The sequence below is a fragment of the Sorex araneus genome, chromosome X (genome assembly GCF_027595985.1).
Source record: "Sorex araneus isolate mSorAra2 chromosome X, mSorAra2.pri, whole genome shotgun sequence".
Taxonomy (NCBI): domain Eukaryota; kingdom Metazoa; phylum Chordata; class Mammalia; order Eulipotyphla; family Soricidae; genus Sorex; species Sorex araneus.
Window position 1 is genome coordinate 98,534,247 of NC_073313.1, and position 21,217 is coordinate 98,555,463.

The window sequence follows — 21,217 nt, forward strand, 5'->3', positions numbered from 1 at the left end:
GGTCAAAAGAAACTTGCTCTTGGGGGCTGGAGCGATAGCACAGCTGGTAGGGCGTTTGCCTTGCACGCAGCTGACCCGGGTTCAATTCCCAGCATCCCATATGGTCCCCCGAGCACCGCCAGGAGTAATTCCTGAGTGCATGAGCCAGGAGAAACCCCTGTGCATTACCGGGTGTGACCAACAAAGCACCCCCCCCCAAAAAAAGGGGGAAAAAACAAACTTGCTCTTAGGCCATTCTTTCATTTTTAATTATTGGGCGAGTTTTGTGCCACACCCAGCAGTACTCGGGGGTTTGTATACTGTGCCAGGGAGCTAATAGGGGCCAACCATGTGCAGGGCAAGCACCGTAGAACCCTCACCCCTGTTCTGGCACCTTGGCACTCTTAGGTTATTCTCACAGCTTTCCAGAACCGAAAATATGTACTAAACTATTTTAAATTTATAGATAAGATGTGATTTCTATTTTGTTAGGATTATATTTTCCTTTTCCTCCCCATTAAGATTGGGGTAACATGATATTTGTGGTAGTTTGGTATTCCTCACAGTATTTTATTCTGGTGTGACCTGGGGATAAATGGCTTTTCTGGTTTTGGGGCCAGGATGTGGAAGGATTCAGGGATCACTCTTGCTTCTGCTCAGGAATCATTCCTGGTGGTGCTTGGGAGCTCATTTGAGGTGTTGAGGAGTGACCCTGGGTCAGTTGCATGCACCTTACCTGTTGTGTTATCTCTCTGTCCTCTCAGAAGTTATTTTTTAAATTTGGGGGCCACTCCTGGCAGTGTTCCGGAATTACTCCTGCCTTGTGATCATGGATTGCTCCTGGCAGTGCTCCGGAGACCAAATGGGGTGTTGGGGATTAAATATGAGTCAGCTGCATGCCAGGCAGACTCCTGACCCCTTGTACTTGTCTCATTGCACCCCCTCAAAAGCTACCTTAAGGATCCAGAAGTGAAGGAGTTCATGTGAAACTTGGAAGGTATCGCAGACTGAAGTTGGAAATTAAATGCAAGTTCTCTTTTTTTTTCTTTTTCTTTTTGGGTCACACCCGGCAGTGCTCAGGGGTCACTCCTGGCTCTGCACTCAGGAATCACTCCTTACTGTGCTTGGTGGACCATATGAGATGCTGGGAATCGAACTCGGGTCAGCTGCGTGCAAGGCAAACACCCTACCCGCTGTGCTATCGCTTCAGCCCCAACACAGTCTTTTTTGAAGGGGCCATAAACCAGTAGGGTTCAGAGCTTACTCCTGACTCTGCCTCAGGTTTCACTTGGGCCTGTGCTTCTTCGGAAACCATATATGATGACTGGTTTTGAACCTGGGTGAGCTACCCGCTGTGCTATCACTCTAGCCCAGCAAGTTCTCTTTTTAATCTCTTAGTTTGAGAATAGAACAAAGCAGGTTTGTTATTGGAGACAGACAGACAGACAGACACACACACACACACACACACACACACACTACCTTTGCCTTACATTGGTCTTTCAGAACTGGTATAAGATGAAGACCTCACTTCTTTTTTTTGTTTAGTTTGCTTTTTGGGTCACACCTGGCGATGCACAGGGGTTACTCCTGGCTTTGCACTCAGGAATTCTCATGGTGGTGCTCGGGGGACCATATGGGATGCTGCGAATCGAACCCAGGTTGGCCACAAGCAAGGCAAACGCCCTACCCGCTGTGCTGTCGCTCCAGCCCCATGGCCTCATCTTCAAGGAGCTTGAAAGCTAGTTTGAAAAGGGGACCGAGAGAGATCTCCGCAGTAGAGCATTTCCCTTGCATGTGTGAGGTCCTGGGCTTGCACAGTGTAGGAATGGGCGGGAAGGCAAGCTAAATTGCTGTCCTAGGTTATATGGGGCAGTAGAAACCGTTGAGACTGGGAATTTGTTTTGTTAGTAATTTGGTTTGGGGGTAGTGTGGGAGGTTCTGAGACGGCCTGCGGATGTCTGTGGTTTGGAACAGCAGTTCTCCCCAGTGGGCCTGAGATGGAGCAGAAAGGAAGGAGAGGTCACTGGGTGTTGGCAGGGTGTGGAATCTTGGCTTGGGGGACTAGAGTTAGAATTGAGCTGTAGCCAAAAGTGAGGAAGTAGGGGGATTTTGAGCATTTCTGTCCAGCAGGGGGAAGCAGAGGCCACAGCACTGACTTGGAGAGCTGCCTGAATAAAAACAGGCTCTGTATAGCCCAAGGAAACACAAGTTGGCTGGGTGCAATAGGTCTTCTATATAGGGGGATTTTGCAAGCCGAGGAAAGACATTTAGCTGGATGAGTAGGCACTGGGGAACCGTCTTAGGTTTTTGAGCCAGAGACTGATGTAACAAAAACAGTCTTTTTATGCTTTTTGGGTCACACTTGGGGATGCTCAGGGGTTACTTCTGGCTTGACACTCAGGAATCACTCCTGGGGGTGCTCAGAGGACCATATGGGATGCTGGGAATCTAACCCAGGTTGGCTGCGTGCAAGGCAAACACCCTACCCACTGTGCTATCGCTCCAGCCCCAACACAGTCTTTTTTGAGGGGGCCACAGACCAGTAGGGCTGAGGGCTTACTCCTGACTCTGTCTCAGGGTTCATGTAGGCTTGTGTTTCGGGAGTTCATATATGATGCCAGAGATTGAACCCGGGTGAGCTGCGTGCAAGGCAGGCTATACCATCTCTCCAATTGTTGCACTGACTTCAGTCTGTTTTTCATTTTTTTGGTCGCACTTGGTGATGCACAGGGTTCATGCACTCAGAAATTACTCCTGGCTGTGTTCGAGGGACCATATGGGATGCTGGATTCGAACCTGGGCTTGATGTGTGCTAGGCAAACGCCTTACCCATTGTGCTATCTCTCTAGTCCCTGACCTCAGACTTTTAGTTTTTTTTATTTTTTTTGTTTTATTAGTGAATCACTGTGAGGTACAGTTACAAACTTACAAACTTTCATGCTTACATTTCAGTTATACAGTGGTTGAGTGCCCATTCCTCCACCAATGCCCATTTTCCACCACCAATGGTCCCAGCATCCCTCCCACCACACCTAACCCACCTTTGTGGCACCTTTTGCTCTCTCTCCTTTTGGGTGTTGTGGTTTGCAGTAGAGGTATTAAGTGGCCATCATGTTCGGTCTATAGTCTGCTTTCAGCCTGCATCTCCCATCCCGAACAGGCCCTCCTAGCACCCTTTACTTGGTGGTCCCTTCTCTATCTGAGCTGCCTTTTCCCCCAGCATGCAAGGCCAGCTTCTAAGCTGTGTAGTAATCCTCCTGGTACATCTCTACTGTTAGAGTGTTGGTCTCCCCTTCTGTTACTTTATATTCCACAAATGAGTACAATCTTTCTATGTCTGCCCCTCTCTTTCTGACTCATTTCACTTAACACCATACTTTCTATGTTGATCCAGCTATATGCAAATTTCATGACTTCATCTTTTTAACAGCTGCATAGTATTCCATTGTGTAGATGTACCAACATTTCTTTAGCCAGTCATCTGTTCTCAGGCACTCCTGTTTTTTCCAGATTCTGGCTATTGTAAACAGTGCTGCAATGAACATATAAGTGCAGATGTCATTTCTACTATACTTTTTTGCATCTCCGGGATATATTCCCAGAAGTGGTATTGCTGGGTCAATTGGGAGCTCAATTTCAAATGTTTTGAGAAGCATCCATACTGTTTTCCAAAAGGGCTGAACCAGTCGGCATTCCCACCAGCAGTGAAGGAGAGTCCCTTTTTCCCCACATACTGATTGCTTTTGTTCTTTCGGATGTGGGCCAGTCTCTGTGGTGTGAGATGGTATCTCGTTGTTTTGATCTGCATCTCCCTGCTGATTAGTGATGAGTCTTCCACCATCACTTTGGAAGTGAGGTTGCAGGCAGAGATGCCAGCTTAAGAGACATCAAGGGAGGATGTCATGGGTGCATGGACCAAAGGGTGTGCAGTCAAAGGAGGTGAGGTTTACTTATTTTTTGTTTGGGGGGCCACCTGATGGCTCCAACACTCAGGGCTTGCTCCCAGTGGTGCTGGGGATCAGACCTGGCTCTCCCACATACACTCCTGCCATGAGAACCATCTCCTCGGCCGATGAGATGGGGTTGACTTAATCCAACATATCTGAGTAGGGAAACAGGTGCGCTCTTAATACTTGAACATATCCCCTAGCCTCCATACCCCTTTTTCTGTGTTTCTGGGCCACAGCCAGCTGTGCTCAATGCTTATTCCCAGTTCTGTGCTGAGGGTTAAGTCCTGGCAGGTCTTGGGTCATCCATGGCAAGACAAGCGTTTTCCCTGCTGTCCTATCTGGCTTTATTTGTTATTTATTTATTTGTTTGTTTGTTTACTTATTCTCTCTTGCTCTTCCCTTTGGTTGCTGCTGCTGCTGTTGTAGTGGATTGCTGTCATTGCTGAGGTGACCCAGGGCTGTGCACTGTGGTGAGGAGTTGCTGTGGTGGGGTGTGGCACCAGGGATGAATCACATTGTTGTGGGGCAGCGGGTGGCTCATGTAGATAAGGCCCTACCTCTGAGCCACCTTTTCCCGGCCCTTCAGTGTAGGAGTTGGAGCTAGAGCGATAACACAGTGGGTAGAGCATTTGCCTTGCACAGCTGACCCGGGTTCGATTCCCAGCATCCCATATGGTCCCCTGAGCACTGCCAGTAGTAATTCCTGAGTGCATGAGCCAGGAGTAACCCCTGTGCATCTCCGGGTGTGACCCAAAAAGCAAAATAAAAATATGCCTCCCTAGAGAGCCAGAGCTATAGGACAGTTAGTGGGTAAGGCTTTTTACACAGCCGACCCGGGTTCAGTCCACAGCATTCTCGAGAATTGCCAGAGTGACTCTTGAGTGCAGAGCCAATTGTAACCCCTGAACATCCTCAGGTGTGGCCCCAAAACTAAAAAGAGGCTCCTTAAAATTGACCATAGATTATTTTTGAAATTATTGTTTTTTTCTTTTTTTTTTCCAGGCCTCTAATGAAGTAACTTTAAAGTTGCTATTTAAAACATTTTTTCCTTGATGAAAACAGGAAAAAGAAGCAAAAAAACCTCACAAGAAAATAGGCTGGGGAGCTGAGAAAACTCATGCCTAGCACATGTGAGGCCCTGACTTTAGCCCCAGCACTGCTGCATGTGACCTGAGCAAACCCAGGTGCATGGAGATGCATGGCCCGGAGTCATCCCAGCTCCCCACAAACACTGTTGGGTGTGGCCTATAAAACTAAAATAATTTAGATAAAGGGAAACACTTAGAAAAGTGCAAAGACTAATAAAATAGCCTCACACTTGCAACTGTTGGGGAGGAAAAATAATTCTCCCTCTAGTTTTCTTTTATTTGGTTTTGGGGCCACACGACGGTACTTAGGGCTTACTCCTGTCTTTAAACTCACATCACTCCTGGCAAGCACAGAGGGCCGTATGGGGTGCTGAGGATCAAATCCAGGCTGGCCATGTTCAAGGCACATGCCTTACCCATCACACTATCACTTCGGCCCCTTCTTTTTTGTTTTGTTTGGGGGGGACACACCCATCGGTGCTCAGAGCTTACTCTGTGCTCAAGGATCACTCTTTGTGGGACTCTAGGGACCATAAGAGGTGCCGGGGATTGAGCCCAGGTAGGCCGTGTGCAAGGAAAGTGCCCTACCCACTGTACAGTCTCCAGTATCTCATCTAGCCTTCTAAATTTCCTCAGACTACCCCTGTCCCCCCATTGTCAAAGACAGATTAGCGATTAGCAGGAGAAAAGCAGAAGTTTGACAGATGCATACCTCCTGTAGACATGAGAGGGACCCAGGAATTAAAACTGACATATTGTTGATGATACTTTTGGAGGTTCCTTTATAATTTCTCCCCCAAGCCTTTTCTTTGTTTTATTTTGGTTTTGGGTCACAGCCAGCTGTACTCAGGGCTTACACCTGGCTCTGCACTCAGATCGCTCTTGCCATGCTCGGGGGACTGTATGAGGGTGCCAAGATTTGAGCCTGGTCAGATGTGTGCAAGGCAAGTGCCTTACATGCTGTTCTATCTGGTATCTTTTTTTTAATTTTATTTTTTGCTTTTTGGGTCACATCCGGCGTTGCACAGGGTTTACTCCTGGCTTATGCACTCAGAAATCACTCCTCGCGGTGCTTGGGGGGGACCATATGGGATGCTGGGAATCGAACCCGGGTCGGCCGCATGCAAGGCAAACACCGTACCTGCTTGTGATATCACTCCAGCCCATCTATCTGTCATCTTTTTCCCAGCCTCCTGAGAGGCAGCCACTGTTAGGAATTTGGGGTATAGATTTTCTGTCGTTCTTGTTTATATTTGATTAATAGGTACATATTCATTAATGTTGCACTTTTTAAAAATTGTAGGCTTTTTCCCCTCTGGAGAAGCCTGTGTTCTACGTTGAACACGCCTCTGTGTCTTTCTCTGTCTCTCAGTGAATTTCTGTAAATAAAACTATTACTCCACTAAACTATACATATATGTGTATGTATATACATCATATATATGCACATAGGTACATGCATACACACAATACATACACATATATTACACACATGCGCGCACACACACATACATACATAGAGTCATAGTTGAGTTCCAATGTTGTCTAGAACTTAGTGGTTGTAGAAATGGGTTTTGTTTTTGGTCAGTCTTGATGGTGCTTGGGGACCATGCAGTACTGGGTCCTGCAGGTCCTACACTCCAGCCCATTGAGGCGTCTCTGCAGTGTCCTACAACTTGTTTTTCCTTGCTGTTACTGTTATAACGCCAGTTCGTACATCCATTCATTGACACTTGTCAATGAGAAACATCATTTGTCAGGACGGACCAGAGAGATACTACAATGGGCAGGGTACTTGGCTTGTATGCAGCCATCCTGGGTTTGATCACCTGCATACAGTCCCCTGAACACAGCGCTAGGAATAAGCCTTCTGCCGCACTGCGAGTGGCCCTAAGCCAAAATAAATAAAATACAGAATTGGGGAGAAAAATGTTTAGTTCTCATTTGACCATTAGGGGGGATGCCAAGACAGCAAATAGATGGTTCCTTCAGAGAGGTACAGAAGTGCTGCCTGCATTAAAAGGGCCTGGACTAGCTTTCTTCCTTGCTGCTTCTCCAAAAGAAATGAAGCCCTTTAAATGGATAAATGTGATCATAGCCTTTGGAAGTTTCATGATAGGCCTATAATAAAACTTCTGTGTAGGATGGCTGTAATTTGTTCCTTTCACATTCTATTTGGATTTTTTTCCTAATCAGTGCTGTCCGTGAAACAACCCAGGCTGGGGTCAGAGTATAGCAGGTAGGGCGCTTGCCTTGTAAGTGGCAGACCTCGGTTCAGTCTCCAGCATCCCTTAATGGTCCCCCGAGTCAAGAGTAAGCCCTGAGCACATCTGGATATAACTCCCACAGGCCCGTAAAAATAATAGAAACAACCCTGGGCCTTACACATGCAAGGCAAGTCTTCTACCACTGGATTTTATTTAAGTTTGTGAAAAATTCCTGAAATGGAATTTAAAAAATGTTTTGCCAAACCCAGCAATTCTCAGGGATCCCTCATGGTGGTGCACTGGGTGGGGTCCCAGATGTGTTGCCTGGAACAGAACCTGGGTTGGCTGCATGCAAGGCAAGCAGCTGAACACTCAGTATGATCTCTGTGACCCTCAAATGTAATAGTTTTAAAATTGGGGGGCTGGAGAGATAGTACAGTGGGCAGGGTGCTTACCTTGCATGAGCTGACCCAAGTTACCTTGCATGAGCTGACCCCCTGCACCACATAGGGTGCCCTGAGCACTGCCAGAAGTGATCACTGAGCACAGCCAGATGAAGCCCAGCAACTGAAAGTAAGTAAAAATAAAATGTTACGCAAGCTGGAGCGATAGCACAGCGGGTAGGGTGTTTGCCTTGCACGTGTCCGACCCGGGCTCGATTCCCAGCATCCTATATGGTCCCCCAGCACCACCAGGAGTAATTCCTGAGAGCAGAGCCAGGAGTAACCCCTGAGCATCGCCGGGTGTGACCCAAAAAGAAAAAAAAATACCATGCAAGGGGAGATTCTGAGGGCTCACTTTTAATTATTATTACTTGGGAGAAGGAGCTAGAACTCAGACTTAAGGATTTACTATAAACTTGTCGATGAATAATTACCCACGGCCCTTGCTTAGTTGCAGAGTTCTACTGGTTCTTCCTCAGACAGGAGTTTCAGTCTGGCCTGGCACCTGTTTGCCTGCCACCCCTCACCATCTTTGTTGAATCCCTCCTGCCTTTTATACTTTAGCCAGATCCTTGGCCTTCAAGTTAGTTGCTTCAAGTTAGGTGCTTCTTAAATGCTATCCTTGAGCACTGTCTGTTCCACCTTTCTCTGCCCCAGTTTTGCTGTCTTCCTTAAAATGAGTGATACGTATGTTTGTTTTCAGCTTACAAAACCCGTGGCAATGTCTAATGTCCAAGTGGTGATCAGAGCCCGCATCTGGCACAATCAAAGCTCTGGTTTGGTGCTCCATTACCACAGGCGCTCTCCCCCAGCTCTCCCCCACCCCGGCATTATGCGAGGTGTGGCCCTGGTGTCCACTGGGCGCCATCTTGCTCGAGCACTAAACCATCAGGCCAGTCATGCTAAGCCTCTCTGGGAGTGGCCCCTGGCACCCATGACTCTGATGGCGGTGAGATTAGCTCCTAGGAAGGAAGAAACAGGAGTTCATCTTCCTTGCTATTAAAATGAACCCAACTTGACTTGAGATTGGAGAAGATGCTTTCAAAGTCTAATCTCCAGCAGCCTGTCTTTCCTTCCTGGCCTCTGACCTTTGTTTTCCTTTGACGTCCTCAACAGTTGATGTATCATGTCCCCAGTGTGCCATGCTGTGTTGTCCCTTCAGGAAAGGGCAGGGTGGGAAGGGGTGGAGGCAGAGAGCAGAAGGAAGACTCTACAAATGGATTCATCACTTTCTCTTGCCTTCTCGGAAACAGTTGTTAATCTGCTTTTTCTAGGAGTGCTGACTGTTCAGTTTAACCCCAGGACATCCGGGATTCCAGTGACTGACATCTTTAGATGCAACAGTTTAATTGTTATAGAAAAAGAAAATGTGACCCAAACCTTTTGGGATGTGCATGTACAAGCTTTTGTCCCAAATGGCACTGTGAGCACAGAAGGTGAGTACTTATTTCCTATACTTGGCTCCAGATTTGCATCTATTCTGGTAGCTTCTGATTGTCTTTGCTCCCTGAAATCCTTTATGGGTGAAGGCTTAAGCTTAACATCATGTACTAATTGAACTATAGCATTTCATGCATAATGGTGGTCTTGGGGAACTTGGGATTGAAGTTTTTGGTTGGTGTTCTCAAGTACTCAGCCTGTAATGTTGGCAGCTGATAAAACCTCACCTTTGTTCATCTCCTTCGCTTTTAAAAGGAACCGAGAGAGAAAAGCTTAGAAGTGAGATTGCTGTGTTCTTATCTCGAATTGTGTTAAAGGATTTTGTTAACTGTTAGATGACTTTTGGAGATGAAATAATTTCTTATTCACCAGTTCTGGAAAAACCCCAGTCTTTCTGAAGAAGGGATTGAAATTCCTATGCTCTGCATAGCACTCGAAAGGCTTCTTTGCATTTAAATCCTTTAATAATTTCTGATAAGCCACTGGAACTTTATAACGTGCCTGTCAAGTTGACAGGGATGGGACGGGTTAGACGTGGGGAGGGAATATGGGAACACTGGTGGAGGGAAGTTGACACTGGTAGTGGGCCTGGTGTTGAAATACTACATGTCTAAAACTCACCTGCCAGTAACTTTGTGAACCAGTTTTTTAATAAAAATAAATTTAAAAATACATACTTGAGAAAACTGCTAGATGGGACAAGAAACAAAGAATTTCTGGTAAACAATATTCTGATTATATGTGGGAAAGAAGGAAGGGACCAGTCCGAGTAAGGTCAAAATACTTTTTTTTTTACTGCTCTTTTTTTATTGTGTCCTGGTTTGGGGGCCCTATGCCCGGAGGTGCCCTACTCTGTGCTGGTAGTTGCTCCTGAGGGTGCTGGGGGACCATGCAGTGCTCAGTGTACGGGGGATCAAGCTGAATATGGTCCCTCCTTAAACAACCTGTAGCCATAGTGAGTAGCGACAGTAGTTGGGCTGTTTTTGGGCTTTAACCTAGAGATTGCCTGTGTCTGAAGCAGCAGTTTGAAATCCGCAGCCCTACTTAGGTGCAAAAAGGCTGCCAATGCTCCGTCCCTTCTCAAAGGATCCTTTTGGTCTTCCATTACGAGAAATAATTTGCTAGCCTTGGCCCTTGCAAATTAAAAATCAGTCTGCTTTCTTTGCAGGGGTTGTGGGAGAGGGCCATAACCCAGCATTGCTGAGGGGGGCATCACGGAGCTCTGGGCATGGCGCCCAGGCCTCGGGCATACAGCGCACATGCTCAGCCTATTGAGCCATCTTCCTGCCCCACAGTAAACCCATTGCCATTGATTTCCCCTTTGTGTTTGTTCTAGAGTTTCTGTGCGCTAAAGATCAAGCTACCACAGTGGTGCCCATCGTCTCCACCACCCCGCCTGCTCCTACCACCCCCACCCCCACCCCCACCCCTAAGGAAAATCCCGAGGTGGGAAACTATAAGGTGGTCAATGGCAATGACACCTGCCTTATGGCTACCATGGGGTTGCAGCTGAACGTCACTCTCGATAAGGTATTGATGGAGCCGTTCTTTTCTCTCTGTTCTTCCAATAGGGTGGGCCAGCCTGCTGCCCAAGAGTGAGTAGCAGCGCGAAGAATCGTCCCCGTTTAGTTTTGTAATTGTCGTCTGGTGTGTGTGGCGGGGGGCTTGGGGGCGCACACGGTGGTGCTCAGGGCTTATTCCTGGAGGTGCCCAGGGAACTAAACTGGGCACAGCTGCAGCCCGTACCCCCTGGCCTGGGGTGCGGGAATCTTTCCTTTAGTAAATGGAGACTGATAATTGACTTGCAGAGCTCTGAGTCCTTTGCAGAATGCCACCGTCCAAGTGGTGTTGCGTTGGCCAGCAAGAAAGAGCAGTTTAATGCTGCCTTCGGTTGGTGGCGGGGCTGGCAGTAGACAGACTTAGACGCAGACGCACATGAGGCTGCACTCCCGAGACGAGAGAATATTGCAAAGCTAGGAGTCTGGCACGGCAGTGTCATTTCAGAAATGTTTTTAAAAAGGACTCCTCGGGGTTTCAATTTGCTTTGCCATCAGTAGCCCAGAGTTCAAACAGCTGGTCCTTATTTTCGTCAGTTTAAAATAGAACGCCTTCATATTTTTATCTGCAACTCTGACTGTTCCTGCCCTGGGAACATTGCAGCTGTTCCTTGTTTGTAAGCAGAGGAACGCAAGGGCATTCTGGTTGCAACGCTCCACGGAGACTGCAGAGGGTGCGCCAGCCGGCAAATCTCTGCCACAGTCTTGTGATTTCAACAGGCCAGGCAGATGGCTCTTGGGCTTTATTTTTTTTTTGAAGTGTGTGTGTGTCTGTCTGTCTGTGTGTCTGTGTGTGTGGGTCTGAGAGAGATGTAGTGCAGTAGATAAGGCACTGGGCTTGTGTGTGTGTGTGTGTCTGTGTCTGTTTCAGAGAGATAATCCAGTAGATAAGCACTAAGCTTGTGTGTGTGTGTGTGTGTGTGTCTCTGTCCCAGCCTGCCGGGTTTTGATCCCCAGCACCCCGTCTCTGCTGAAGTGATCTTTGAGGACAGTCCCGAGAGTGATCCCTGAAGGCAAAGTCAGGAATAAGCTCTGAGCACAACTAGGTGTGATTCAAACACTCCCCCGCAATTGCGTTTTCATCTGAATCATAACGGAGGAAGCTTTCCCTTCTCGATTTGCTTTCTCTATTCCGGTTGCCTGAGTCACAGTTCAGAGCCTTTCTTTTGGGAGTAAGAGCCCATAAACCCTAGTGCTCAGACAACAGATGAACACTAGCTTCCATCCTCTGCTGCCATCAGTTGTCCTAGCAACTTGAGTTTTGCTCCAGTTTTCGACTAATCTGTTCCTCTCCACGCCTTCCCCTGAAGGGTCCTGTGCTTATTAACGTGAACCCCAATGTAACGGAGACCTCTGGGAGCTGCCAACCTCAGACCGCTCTACTGAGACTGAACGGCAGCGGCATTACATTTTTGGACTTTGTCTTTGCTGTGGTGAGTAACACATTGTTCTAAAGTTAGAGGCTTTGTTTTAGAAACCTAGCTGAGAATCTAAATCGGGGTGCATGTGTCTGTGTGTAAATAGCTTCTCGGCACGACAGAATTGTAAGCGTAGTACCTTGATGCCTCACGTGTCCACATACCTGTGTGTGTATTGGGAGATGTGTCTGTGCATATCTGTGCGGATATTTAATTTTGCAACTCCACTTAATGATAAGTGTAATAACTTGATCTCTGTAAGTGGCTCAACAATTCTGCGTTTCAAAAAATATTTGTTCCAGGGCCACACCTGGTAGTGCTCACCGTCTGCTCCCATCCTGATGCTGGCTTGGCTGGTTGGGGTGTGTCCCCCCCTTTAAGAAGTGCCTGAGGGATCAGCCACTGCTGAGGATTGATCTCCGGCCTGTTTTGTGCAAAGCATGTACTCCAGCCCTTTGAGCCATCTCCCCAGCCCTGGAGTGAAGTGTTACAAATAGCACTCAAGGACTTCAGACATAGTTCAGGGGTTAAGGTGCATGCTTTGTATGCAGCCAATTCTGGTTTGATCCCAGGTATCACATATGGTTCCCCCAAGACCCGTCACGGCTGATCATGCACTCATCCCTGAGCAAAGAGCCAGGTGTAACCTCCGAGCACTGCCAGTTGTAAACTCCCCCCAATAAACAAATGGCCCATTTCTTTTTTTTTCAAATGGCGCATTTCTATGCTTGTGGATTGTTTTGTTCCTTTCCTAGCTGGAAATAATTTTCCTCCTTTCAGTTTTCATAGCTCCTCTGTACTATGGGTATTGAGGGGAATTAACTTAATATCTTAATTTCCCTGGCTGGCTGCTAGTAGTCAAGTGAGGCCAGAAGACAAGTCTGGTTCATTTTTTTACCTTTTTTTTTGAGAAGGGGGTCCTTTAGGTCTCACCCAGCTGTGCCTCAGGGCTTATTTCTAGCTATGTGCTCAGAAATCATTCCAGGAAGGGCTGGCGGGGGTTTCCCTATGGGGTTCCAAAGATGGGTCAACTGAGTATATGTGTATGTGTGACAAGTGCCTTCCTCGCTGCCCTATCACTTCAGCCCCAAGTTGAATTCATTTAGCCAGCTCTCTGGGGCTTCTAGGTACATGACCCTGCACATACTAAGTGCTGGAAGAATCCAAATCAGGGGCCATGATAGTATAGTGTGTCGAGCACGGTGCTCTGTGCTCAGGAATTACTCCTGGTGATCCTCAGAAGACCTTGTGGGATGCTGGGGATCGAACCTGGTCGGCCACATGCAAGGCAAACATCCTGCCCACTATATAATTGCTCTGGCCCTAAGCTTGTTAAGTTCTCATGACTTCCTCCTCACCCCATCCCGTCAGTTGACCTTCTAGTCTCATGCTAGGGTTTCCCCATTTATGTGGTTTTTTTTTTTCACCTGTGGCCACCTTGGAGCATTCTGGCTCCCTTTAATTCCTGGTTGAGAAACGCTGATATAAATGACCCGATGGATGAGGGTTTCAGAAAGACAGGAGCAGTGAAAGGAAGTCTAGAGTCTAAAAAGCAGGGTGTGAGGTTCAGTTTCCAACAATTGGTCAGGATCCATGAGTGGTGACAGGAGGAATAGAGGGATAGAGGGAGGGAAAGGGAGGCTCAGAGATACACAGGAATTACGGGGTTTCTCTTCCGTGAGGCCCACCCTATTTCGGTCCTTGGCACCCCACGTGGTCCCCAAACCCCCTCCCAGCACTTCAGGGTGTGATTGAACCCTCCCACAATCCTCTCCAAACAGGAAGGGAATGTGTTATTTGGGGGTCTGCGAATCCAAAAAGGAGTGCAGAGGGAAAGAAAGACCTTTTCTGTTCACCTCACGACTGTGGATCCTAGGACCAGGGCCTAATCCCTTGATTTTATCTCCTGGGTGACAGGATTAGATTGTTTGTCTTCTGTCGATATTAAGATATTAACTGTACCCTTACCCGCTGACACTTGTAATATGTTGATTAACTGGAGGCTCTCTCTCAAAAACAGAAAAACAAAAACCGATTCTATCTGAAGGAAGTGAATATCAGCATGAATCTGGCTAATGGCTCTGGTAAGCAAAGCGCCAGCAGGGTGGGGGCGGGGGTGGGGTGATGGTGGAGAGTCTGGGCTGCGCACAAGGAAGAGAAACCATAATTACTAAATAGCACTTTCTTCAGTGCTATAGAAGAGTCTGTGTGAAAATTGCCTCTGACCACACAGCTTTGAAAAATCAGTAACAGTCTTGGAATTTGTTTTTGGAAAAATGTGTTCAGGGCTCTCCTGTGTATTTGAAGTATGGTGGTAATGGTTAGGACCACGACGGATTGTTCGGTTGTAGAACATCTGTGGAAAGGTAGGGAGCCACTTGCCCTCCGTGGATGGCGCCTGGACCCCAGTTTCCCATAGTTCCCTTTGAGAACCCCTGAGCACTGTCATGCCTTTGATGTTGCTCTAAGAAGCCAACTAACAGGTTTTCGTTTCTTGTTGCAGTTTTTAGCATGGCGAATAACAATCTTAGCTACTGGGATGCGCCCTTGGGGAGTTCCTATATGTGCAACCAAGAGCAGGCTGTTCTCGTATCTGGAACATTTCAGATAAATACCTTTGGTCTGAGGGTTCAGCCTTTCAATGTGATGGAAGGAAAGTATTCTACAGGTAAGGATTCAACAAGTTGTCTTACGATTTCATGTTCTCTTGGTGACTGGGTACCCTCCCCTTTGAGTCATGGACATTGAAGTGTTGAAATAGAGAAATAGGAATTCTTCTCCTGACCTGGAGCAAGTTGTGTGCCTATGGATTTGGCTCAGCATTTTGCAAGTGGGGAAATTCTGTGTGGGGCTGCATAAAAGCCACATTCTCAAAGGTCCGAATTTGAAGCTGTTTTGAGTGGGCTGGATCATAAGTCAAGATGTTTCTGGGGAGGACAGCACCTGGGAGCAGTAGATTTGACCATCTTGCATCTGTTTTCTGTTTTTCTTTTGGGGGTGAAGGTCACACCCCTGTGGTACACAGAGCTCACTCCTGGTGGTGCTTTGGGCAGGGGCATCTGTGGTGCTGGGGACTAAAACTAAGGTTGACAGTGTGCACGGCAAGTGCCTTACCCTGTCTCTCTGACCCAGCATCGGTTTTCTTGGGGCTCCCCCCCCAACTTGCATTCTCCCCGGAAACATCTTCATCTTGAAGGTAAAGATTTTGACCTCAACTAGGTTTGTTAACAAATGATGGCAGCGGCAAGGCCTTAAATATCAAACCGATTTGGCCAATCAGTGTGATCTCGAGTGTTCTGAGAGCCCGCTAGATGAGGATGTTTGGAAGCACTGCACAGGCTTCATGATGTTGTCTTTTAGATTTTTAATGAAAGTTTCAGGAATGGGCTCTGTGTCTATGAATATGAAAGACGCATTTAACATCACAAAACTAAAATGTGTGCGAAGGAAAAAAGTGCTTGAATTGTCAAGGAAAAAGAAGTCCCTGCATTGTCTTTGTAAAGATTTTTTTCGAACTAGGGATTTCCCGATCACAGCTCCTGAACAGAGAGCAGTCCAGTCAGCTCTCTCCCTTTTTTGTTTTTGTTTTGGTACCACACCTGTTGGTGCTAGAGGGAACTTAATGAGGTGCCAGGGCTTCAGCCAGGTTGGTGACGTGCATGGCAAGTGCCTGAACTACTGTGCTGTTTCTCCAGCCTTCTGCATCCTTTTTAAACACTGCTTTGATTTAGAAGGACTTGGAAGCTGAGTTTAGTTATTTATTTTTTTGGTCTTTGTGTCACACCTGGAGATGCTCAGGGCTTACTCCTGGCTCTGCCCCCAGGATTTATGCCTGGCGGTGCTCAGTGGGGTATGGGATACCAGGCATCAAATCCAGGGGATCGAACCCGGGTTGGTCTTGTGGAAGGCAAGTGTCTGCTCTCCTTTGCTGTCACTCCAGCTCCTGGAAGCTCTGTTTTAAATGTAAATTAGCTGCGAGACATCAAACTGCCATCGCTGTAGGATGGAATACCTAGCGTGGCTTGTTCATCCAAAAATAAAATAGGCTCTTCACCCTACCATTATAATGTTTTTTGTTTTTGTTTGTTTTGGGGGGCCTCACCCGGGGATGCTCAGGGGACTGGGTGGCACAGCTGATCAAGTCAGGGCACCTGCATGCAAAGCGTGTCTCAGCCCATTGAGCCTTCTCCCTGTCCCCACCCTGCCATTCTTGTGACCAGAGAGATTAATCACGCTTTAAAAATATTTTCCAGAAATTCATTTTTCCCTTTTGTGAGTCTTGCTTTTATACTTCAATTATTTGAATCCTTTAAACTAGCTTTATTTTTAGAGTCTCTATGTACCACCCCCTACATTATTCTCGTTTTCTCCAGCTTTGTGCTTAGAATGTAAAATCCTTTGCAGTGCTAATATCAGCGCAGACCCATTTATCTAGTCATCTGTGTTCCTGCTGTCATTGGAAAGTGGGTTTTTTTTTATGTCTGTAAGATTAAAAATGTCGTTCCAAGGAGCCCACAGCATTTAATACTGATAGTGAATGCACACTCTATTTGTAGAACTTGATTCTTGACTGTGGCTACCTATAAATACAGCGTACTGGTAATTCTGGAGTGTATCGGAGAAGGAAATAGACTTGTAGTAAGGTCAATGAGTGCTGATTGGATTTTACTGGAACAGGCTGCTCTAGAAATAGATAAAAACAAATTCCAGTGTGCTGCTGGGTCTGACCAAATTGACCCTTTGTAGTATCATAAACACACTCAAATTAATGAGTTCTCAGTATATTTTGCAGCCTTCTGAACCCGGATATACTTAAGTCTAGGCTCTGCACACTTTATATGAAGACCCAGCCAATCAGCTCTGGGTTTGGAGGCCCTACGCTCTGCCCTACCAATCCAAACCGGCTGTATTAGCACACAGTGGCTAATAGGCAGAGTAAGCATGTGTGTGTCTCAGCAAGCATGGAACTTCCTTTATGGAGACTGAGCTATGACTTTGAAATAAACCTCACATGTCATCAACTGAAAGTCTTTCAAAAAATTTTCTAACCATTCAAAAAGTTAAAATAAAAAGCCATTTTTATCTCTTCAGCCAGATTTGAACTCTTGTTTTCCTACCCTCTTGCTCTGAAGGATTCCAGAGCCAAATTTGGCTGTTGCTGATTTCCCAAGAGGCGTTTACTCTCCCACAACTGAGAGGCTATATAGAAATGGGCTAGATGAGAGAGGTTTCCATTTCTGATTAAGTTTTACCTTCCTATTTGGGGAAGGACTTAGAATGTACTGCATTCCACCACAGAATTGTCGCAGGTTTTATAACAATTCGTGGGGGGTGGGCCAAAAAAGATGAATTATGACTATTAAGCAAACTTAGCCAAAGTGGTGCCAGTATTATTTAAAAACAGGTTGCACCAGTTACATAGCGGCAGTGATTGTGTGGTGAAATATGGTAAACAGATAATACAGTATTTTCTCACCCTTACTGTCTGGAAGTAAGGGTGAGAAAAGTAAACCATTCCCAATTGATACAGATTCTTTGGGTCTGGACTATTAACCAGTCCTTGACATGAAACAATTTCTTGAGCATTCCCAGACAAACCCCATCATCTCCCCCCAAAAAATCTTACCAGATCAGAACAAATAGAAGTGTTCTACTGTTGGCTAGTAAGGGAGACCTATATGTATATATGTTCATTTGTAGATGGCTGTATCAACACACATGCATGAATACGAATGAAAGAACTATTTAGGCTTTTTAATTTCTAGAATAGTCCATAATTTTCTGTAGCTTTATTCTTAAAATGCATCTGTTAAAATACATCAGTTACTTACAGTTGATCTTAAAACATTTCTGACCTTTGAATCAACATCTTTTTACTTTTCAACATTCTCCTTTGATTATACTCATTATTTGTTACACACTTTTTCTCACCTACAGCCCAAGAGTGTTCGCTGGATGATGACACCATTCTTATACCAGTTATAGTTGGTGCTGGTCTTTCAGGCTTGATTATCGTTATAGTGATTGCTTACCTAATTGGCAGAAGAAAGAATTATGCTGGATATCAAACCCTGTAACATTAATCCACATGTGATCTCTGTTAAAAACAATAAAGCAAGTACAAGTTCCAACATGCAATACTGTTCCATTTAAGGTATATTTAGGTATATTCAACATAAGGTATATTTAGTATATGTATCTTAAGCTGGGTGGTTATGGGGACTTTGGAAATTACAGAAATGCCCCACAGCAATAAAAAAAATCATCAACAGATTTTAGTTTACCTCACTAAAGGTATTTACAACTATTCCTTCAGCAAAAGGCATGTGCAAAATCACTTGAATTAGAGGATCTATTTTATTGTCTCCAATTAGTATTTTAGTATTTTCACTTTAGATCTTCTGACCAGAAATCAAGTTAGGAAAACCAGTTTTTAAACAGAGATCGTTTTTTCCTGCATGTTGTTGAATTGTGACAACATATTCTACATTGGATTTGTACTTGCTCCTTTTGCATTTTTGGGGTGATTTTGTTTGCAGGTGAAACTGGCTGCTTTGGCATTGCTGCATATTTGACCTATGAGAGATAAAGATCTGAAAAGAGTCTGGCATTAGGATCTTCTTAGCCATGGATGATTTTTCCTAATGCCTTTTTGAAGACGCATGTCTTTGAATGTGGCTATTATGACAAAAGATACAAAAGCTTCTTGAATTTTAGAGTAGGTGTTAAGTTTTATTTTTTAATATTTTTTCCTCCAAAAACCAACTGGATATTTCAGTCTTTTGAATTTTAAGACACCCTTAGGCCAGAGAAATAATGCAGTGGGTAGGGCCTTTGCCTTGCCCATGGCCTACTTTGGTCTGATTGCCAGCATCCCGAGCCCCTCCATGAAGGATCCCAAGCTCAGAGCCACGAGTAAGCCCTGAACACCACCGGGTATGATTCACAAAACAAAGAAAGAAATATTGCAAGATAGAAAACTTTCTCCTACGGGGCATTTCAATTCATATAATGGGTGTTTTAGAGATCATTGCTATGCTATACCAGTTTAGGGCATTAGTCCTTTGTACCCATAAGTTGCGCTTTACATGCAGTGCTCAAATCAATGTAGATTTATTTCTCTTTAGCCTTCCAAGATCTTTGGTGGAAGTTTTATTTTCTTTAAAAAAGAGACAAGTATGTCCTAGAACCCAGAACGTACTTACACTTAGAAAGTAACTTGCACCTAACTCAAAGGTTTTGATCTTCTCTTAGTCCATTAAAGCATGTTCCTTGTTTTCAAGTTACATTGATTGCTCCAACATTTACTAATTTGGCTTTCACATTTAAATGGTTCTTTGCTAATCAAAACTTACATTGTCATTGTTCATTATGGGAGATCATTATTAATTCATGGACTTTTTGGGTTCAGTCTTGTGCTCTGGGGAAATGCGGCAATTGTCCATTTGCTCTATACCTCCAAATGTTTATATGAGTGAGCAAACCACTTTGGCTTGAGTCAACACAGTAAGGATTTCATGTTTCTGAGAAGGCTCTTTTTTTGTGTGGGGATGGCTCCCCAAATATTAAAGATTTATTCAAATGGAGCCATCTATAGAAGGTTTCTGTGTTTGTGTGTGTGTTGTGTGTGTGTGCACGCGCACCCAACCTCTACCCCTGTTTATTGGAAGATAAGGAGGTATCTAGGTTCCAAAATTTTGTTGAAAGAATTTGTTTGTCTAACTTCTCTCTCTCACACACACAGAGATAGAGAGAGACAGAGACCATGGCCATTTAGCATATGTACAGTTATAAGTAAATCTTTCAGCTTATATTTGAATGCTGTTTTTGCCCACTTTAATTGGCTGTTTTAAGTAGTTCAAAACTTAACTGTCTCGGGGCCGAGTGATAGTACAGCGGGTAGGGCAATTTGCCTTGGACACGGCCAACCTACGTTTGATCCCTGGCATTCCATATGGTCTTTCGAGCACTGCCAGGAGTAATTTCTGAGTGCAGAGCTAGAAGTAACCTTTGAGCATCGGCAGGTGTGAATGCAAAAGCCAAAAAATAAAAAGCCCCACCTTAACTGCCTCAGAACTGAATTTCTGATTACCTAGCCCCTCTCTTAAAGCCATGTACTGACAGCTTCAAACACCTTTTACAGACAAAACAGAAACCTCCTTTCTAAAATAATTTTTAAAAAATTTAAATAGTGAATTAGTCTCAGATTTGTTAACCTTTAGAGAAAGCTTTTAAGCAATCGGACTGTAGATTATTTCTCCAGAGTCAAAACAAAGCAGCTTTTTTGGAAAAAATTTAAATTGGAAGCACAAATGGGTGGCACTGGCTTAACGCTGTTAATGTTTTTAAAAATTTCTACATTTAGATTCTATACCTGATTCATATTAAAATACCTCTATTAAGCACGGTTTTATAGAAAATATAGACTTCATTGGATATTTTTGTATTTTACATGGGCCAGTTTATATGCTGTTATTTACACGATTATTTCCTGTAGTCACATATTCTTTGTACCTTCTGTAATTTTGTTGTTTTTCTGGGTTTGCACCATGATGGTCTAACAATCTATTTGGTTCTGGATGTTTTTCGTGTTTTAGCATTTGTATTAAAGAAAAAACTGGTCCATGTAGATACTACTTGTGTTTTTTTCCTCAAATGTTTAAACCACTAGTTTATGTATCTCTCAAATATTTGCCTGTCCATTTGCTCAACATACTGCTTCTAAAATAAACAATAAAGATTCTTTTCTTAAGGAAATTTGCTTACATTTTTTCCCATTGGTTCAAGTCAAGAGTTTGTTTACTACAGAATGACTATTTCTTCCCGAAGGAAATCCTTTTAGAAATGCTTAGAATTTGGCTTAATTACTTCCGTAATATTTGTAAATGACTCTTAAAGATAGAGAAGGCTCATAGATAGATCTTGCTGATATATTCTTAGCTCATCTGAAAAGTCTTTGAACTTTCCAGGTTAATTTCCCAGCCACTTTATTATTATTAGTTTAGTGATTTATTTTTTTGTTTCTGGGGCCACACCCTGCAATGCTTAGGGGCTATTCCTGCCTCTGCTCAGGAGTGACCCCTGGTGGTGCATGGGAGATCGGTGCGGTTGGTGCTGGGGATTTGAATTGGGT

The 21,217-nt window shown here is 44.9% G+C and overlaps 1 protein-coding gene across 2 annotated transcripts in view; it reads left to right on the forward strand.

Annotated features, from left to right (window-relative positions):
- The window catches only part of LAMP2 (lysosomal associated membrane protein 2), a 58,235-nt gene that overhangs the window by 19,432 nt on the left and 17,586 nt on the right, over window positions 1-21,217 (forward strand). For both annotated transcript variants that reach the window (XM_055120377.1, XM_055120378.1), the window contains exons 4-8: window positions 8,945-9,106; window positions 10,447-10,640; window positions 11,977-12,099; window positions 14,105-14,168; window positions 14,588-14,752. In XM_055120377.1, the coding sequence (XP_054976352.1) occupies window positions 8,945-9,106; window positions 10,447-10,640; window positions 11,977-12,099; window positions 14,105-14,168; window positions 14,588-14,752 (708 nt within the window). The remainder of the gene's footprint in view (window positions 1-8,944; window positions 9,107-10,446; window positions 10,641-11,976; window positions 12,100-14,104; window positions 14,169-14,587; window positions 14,753-21,217) is intronic.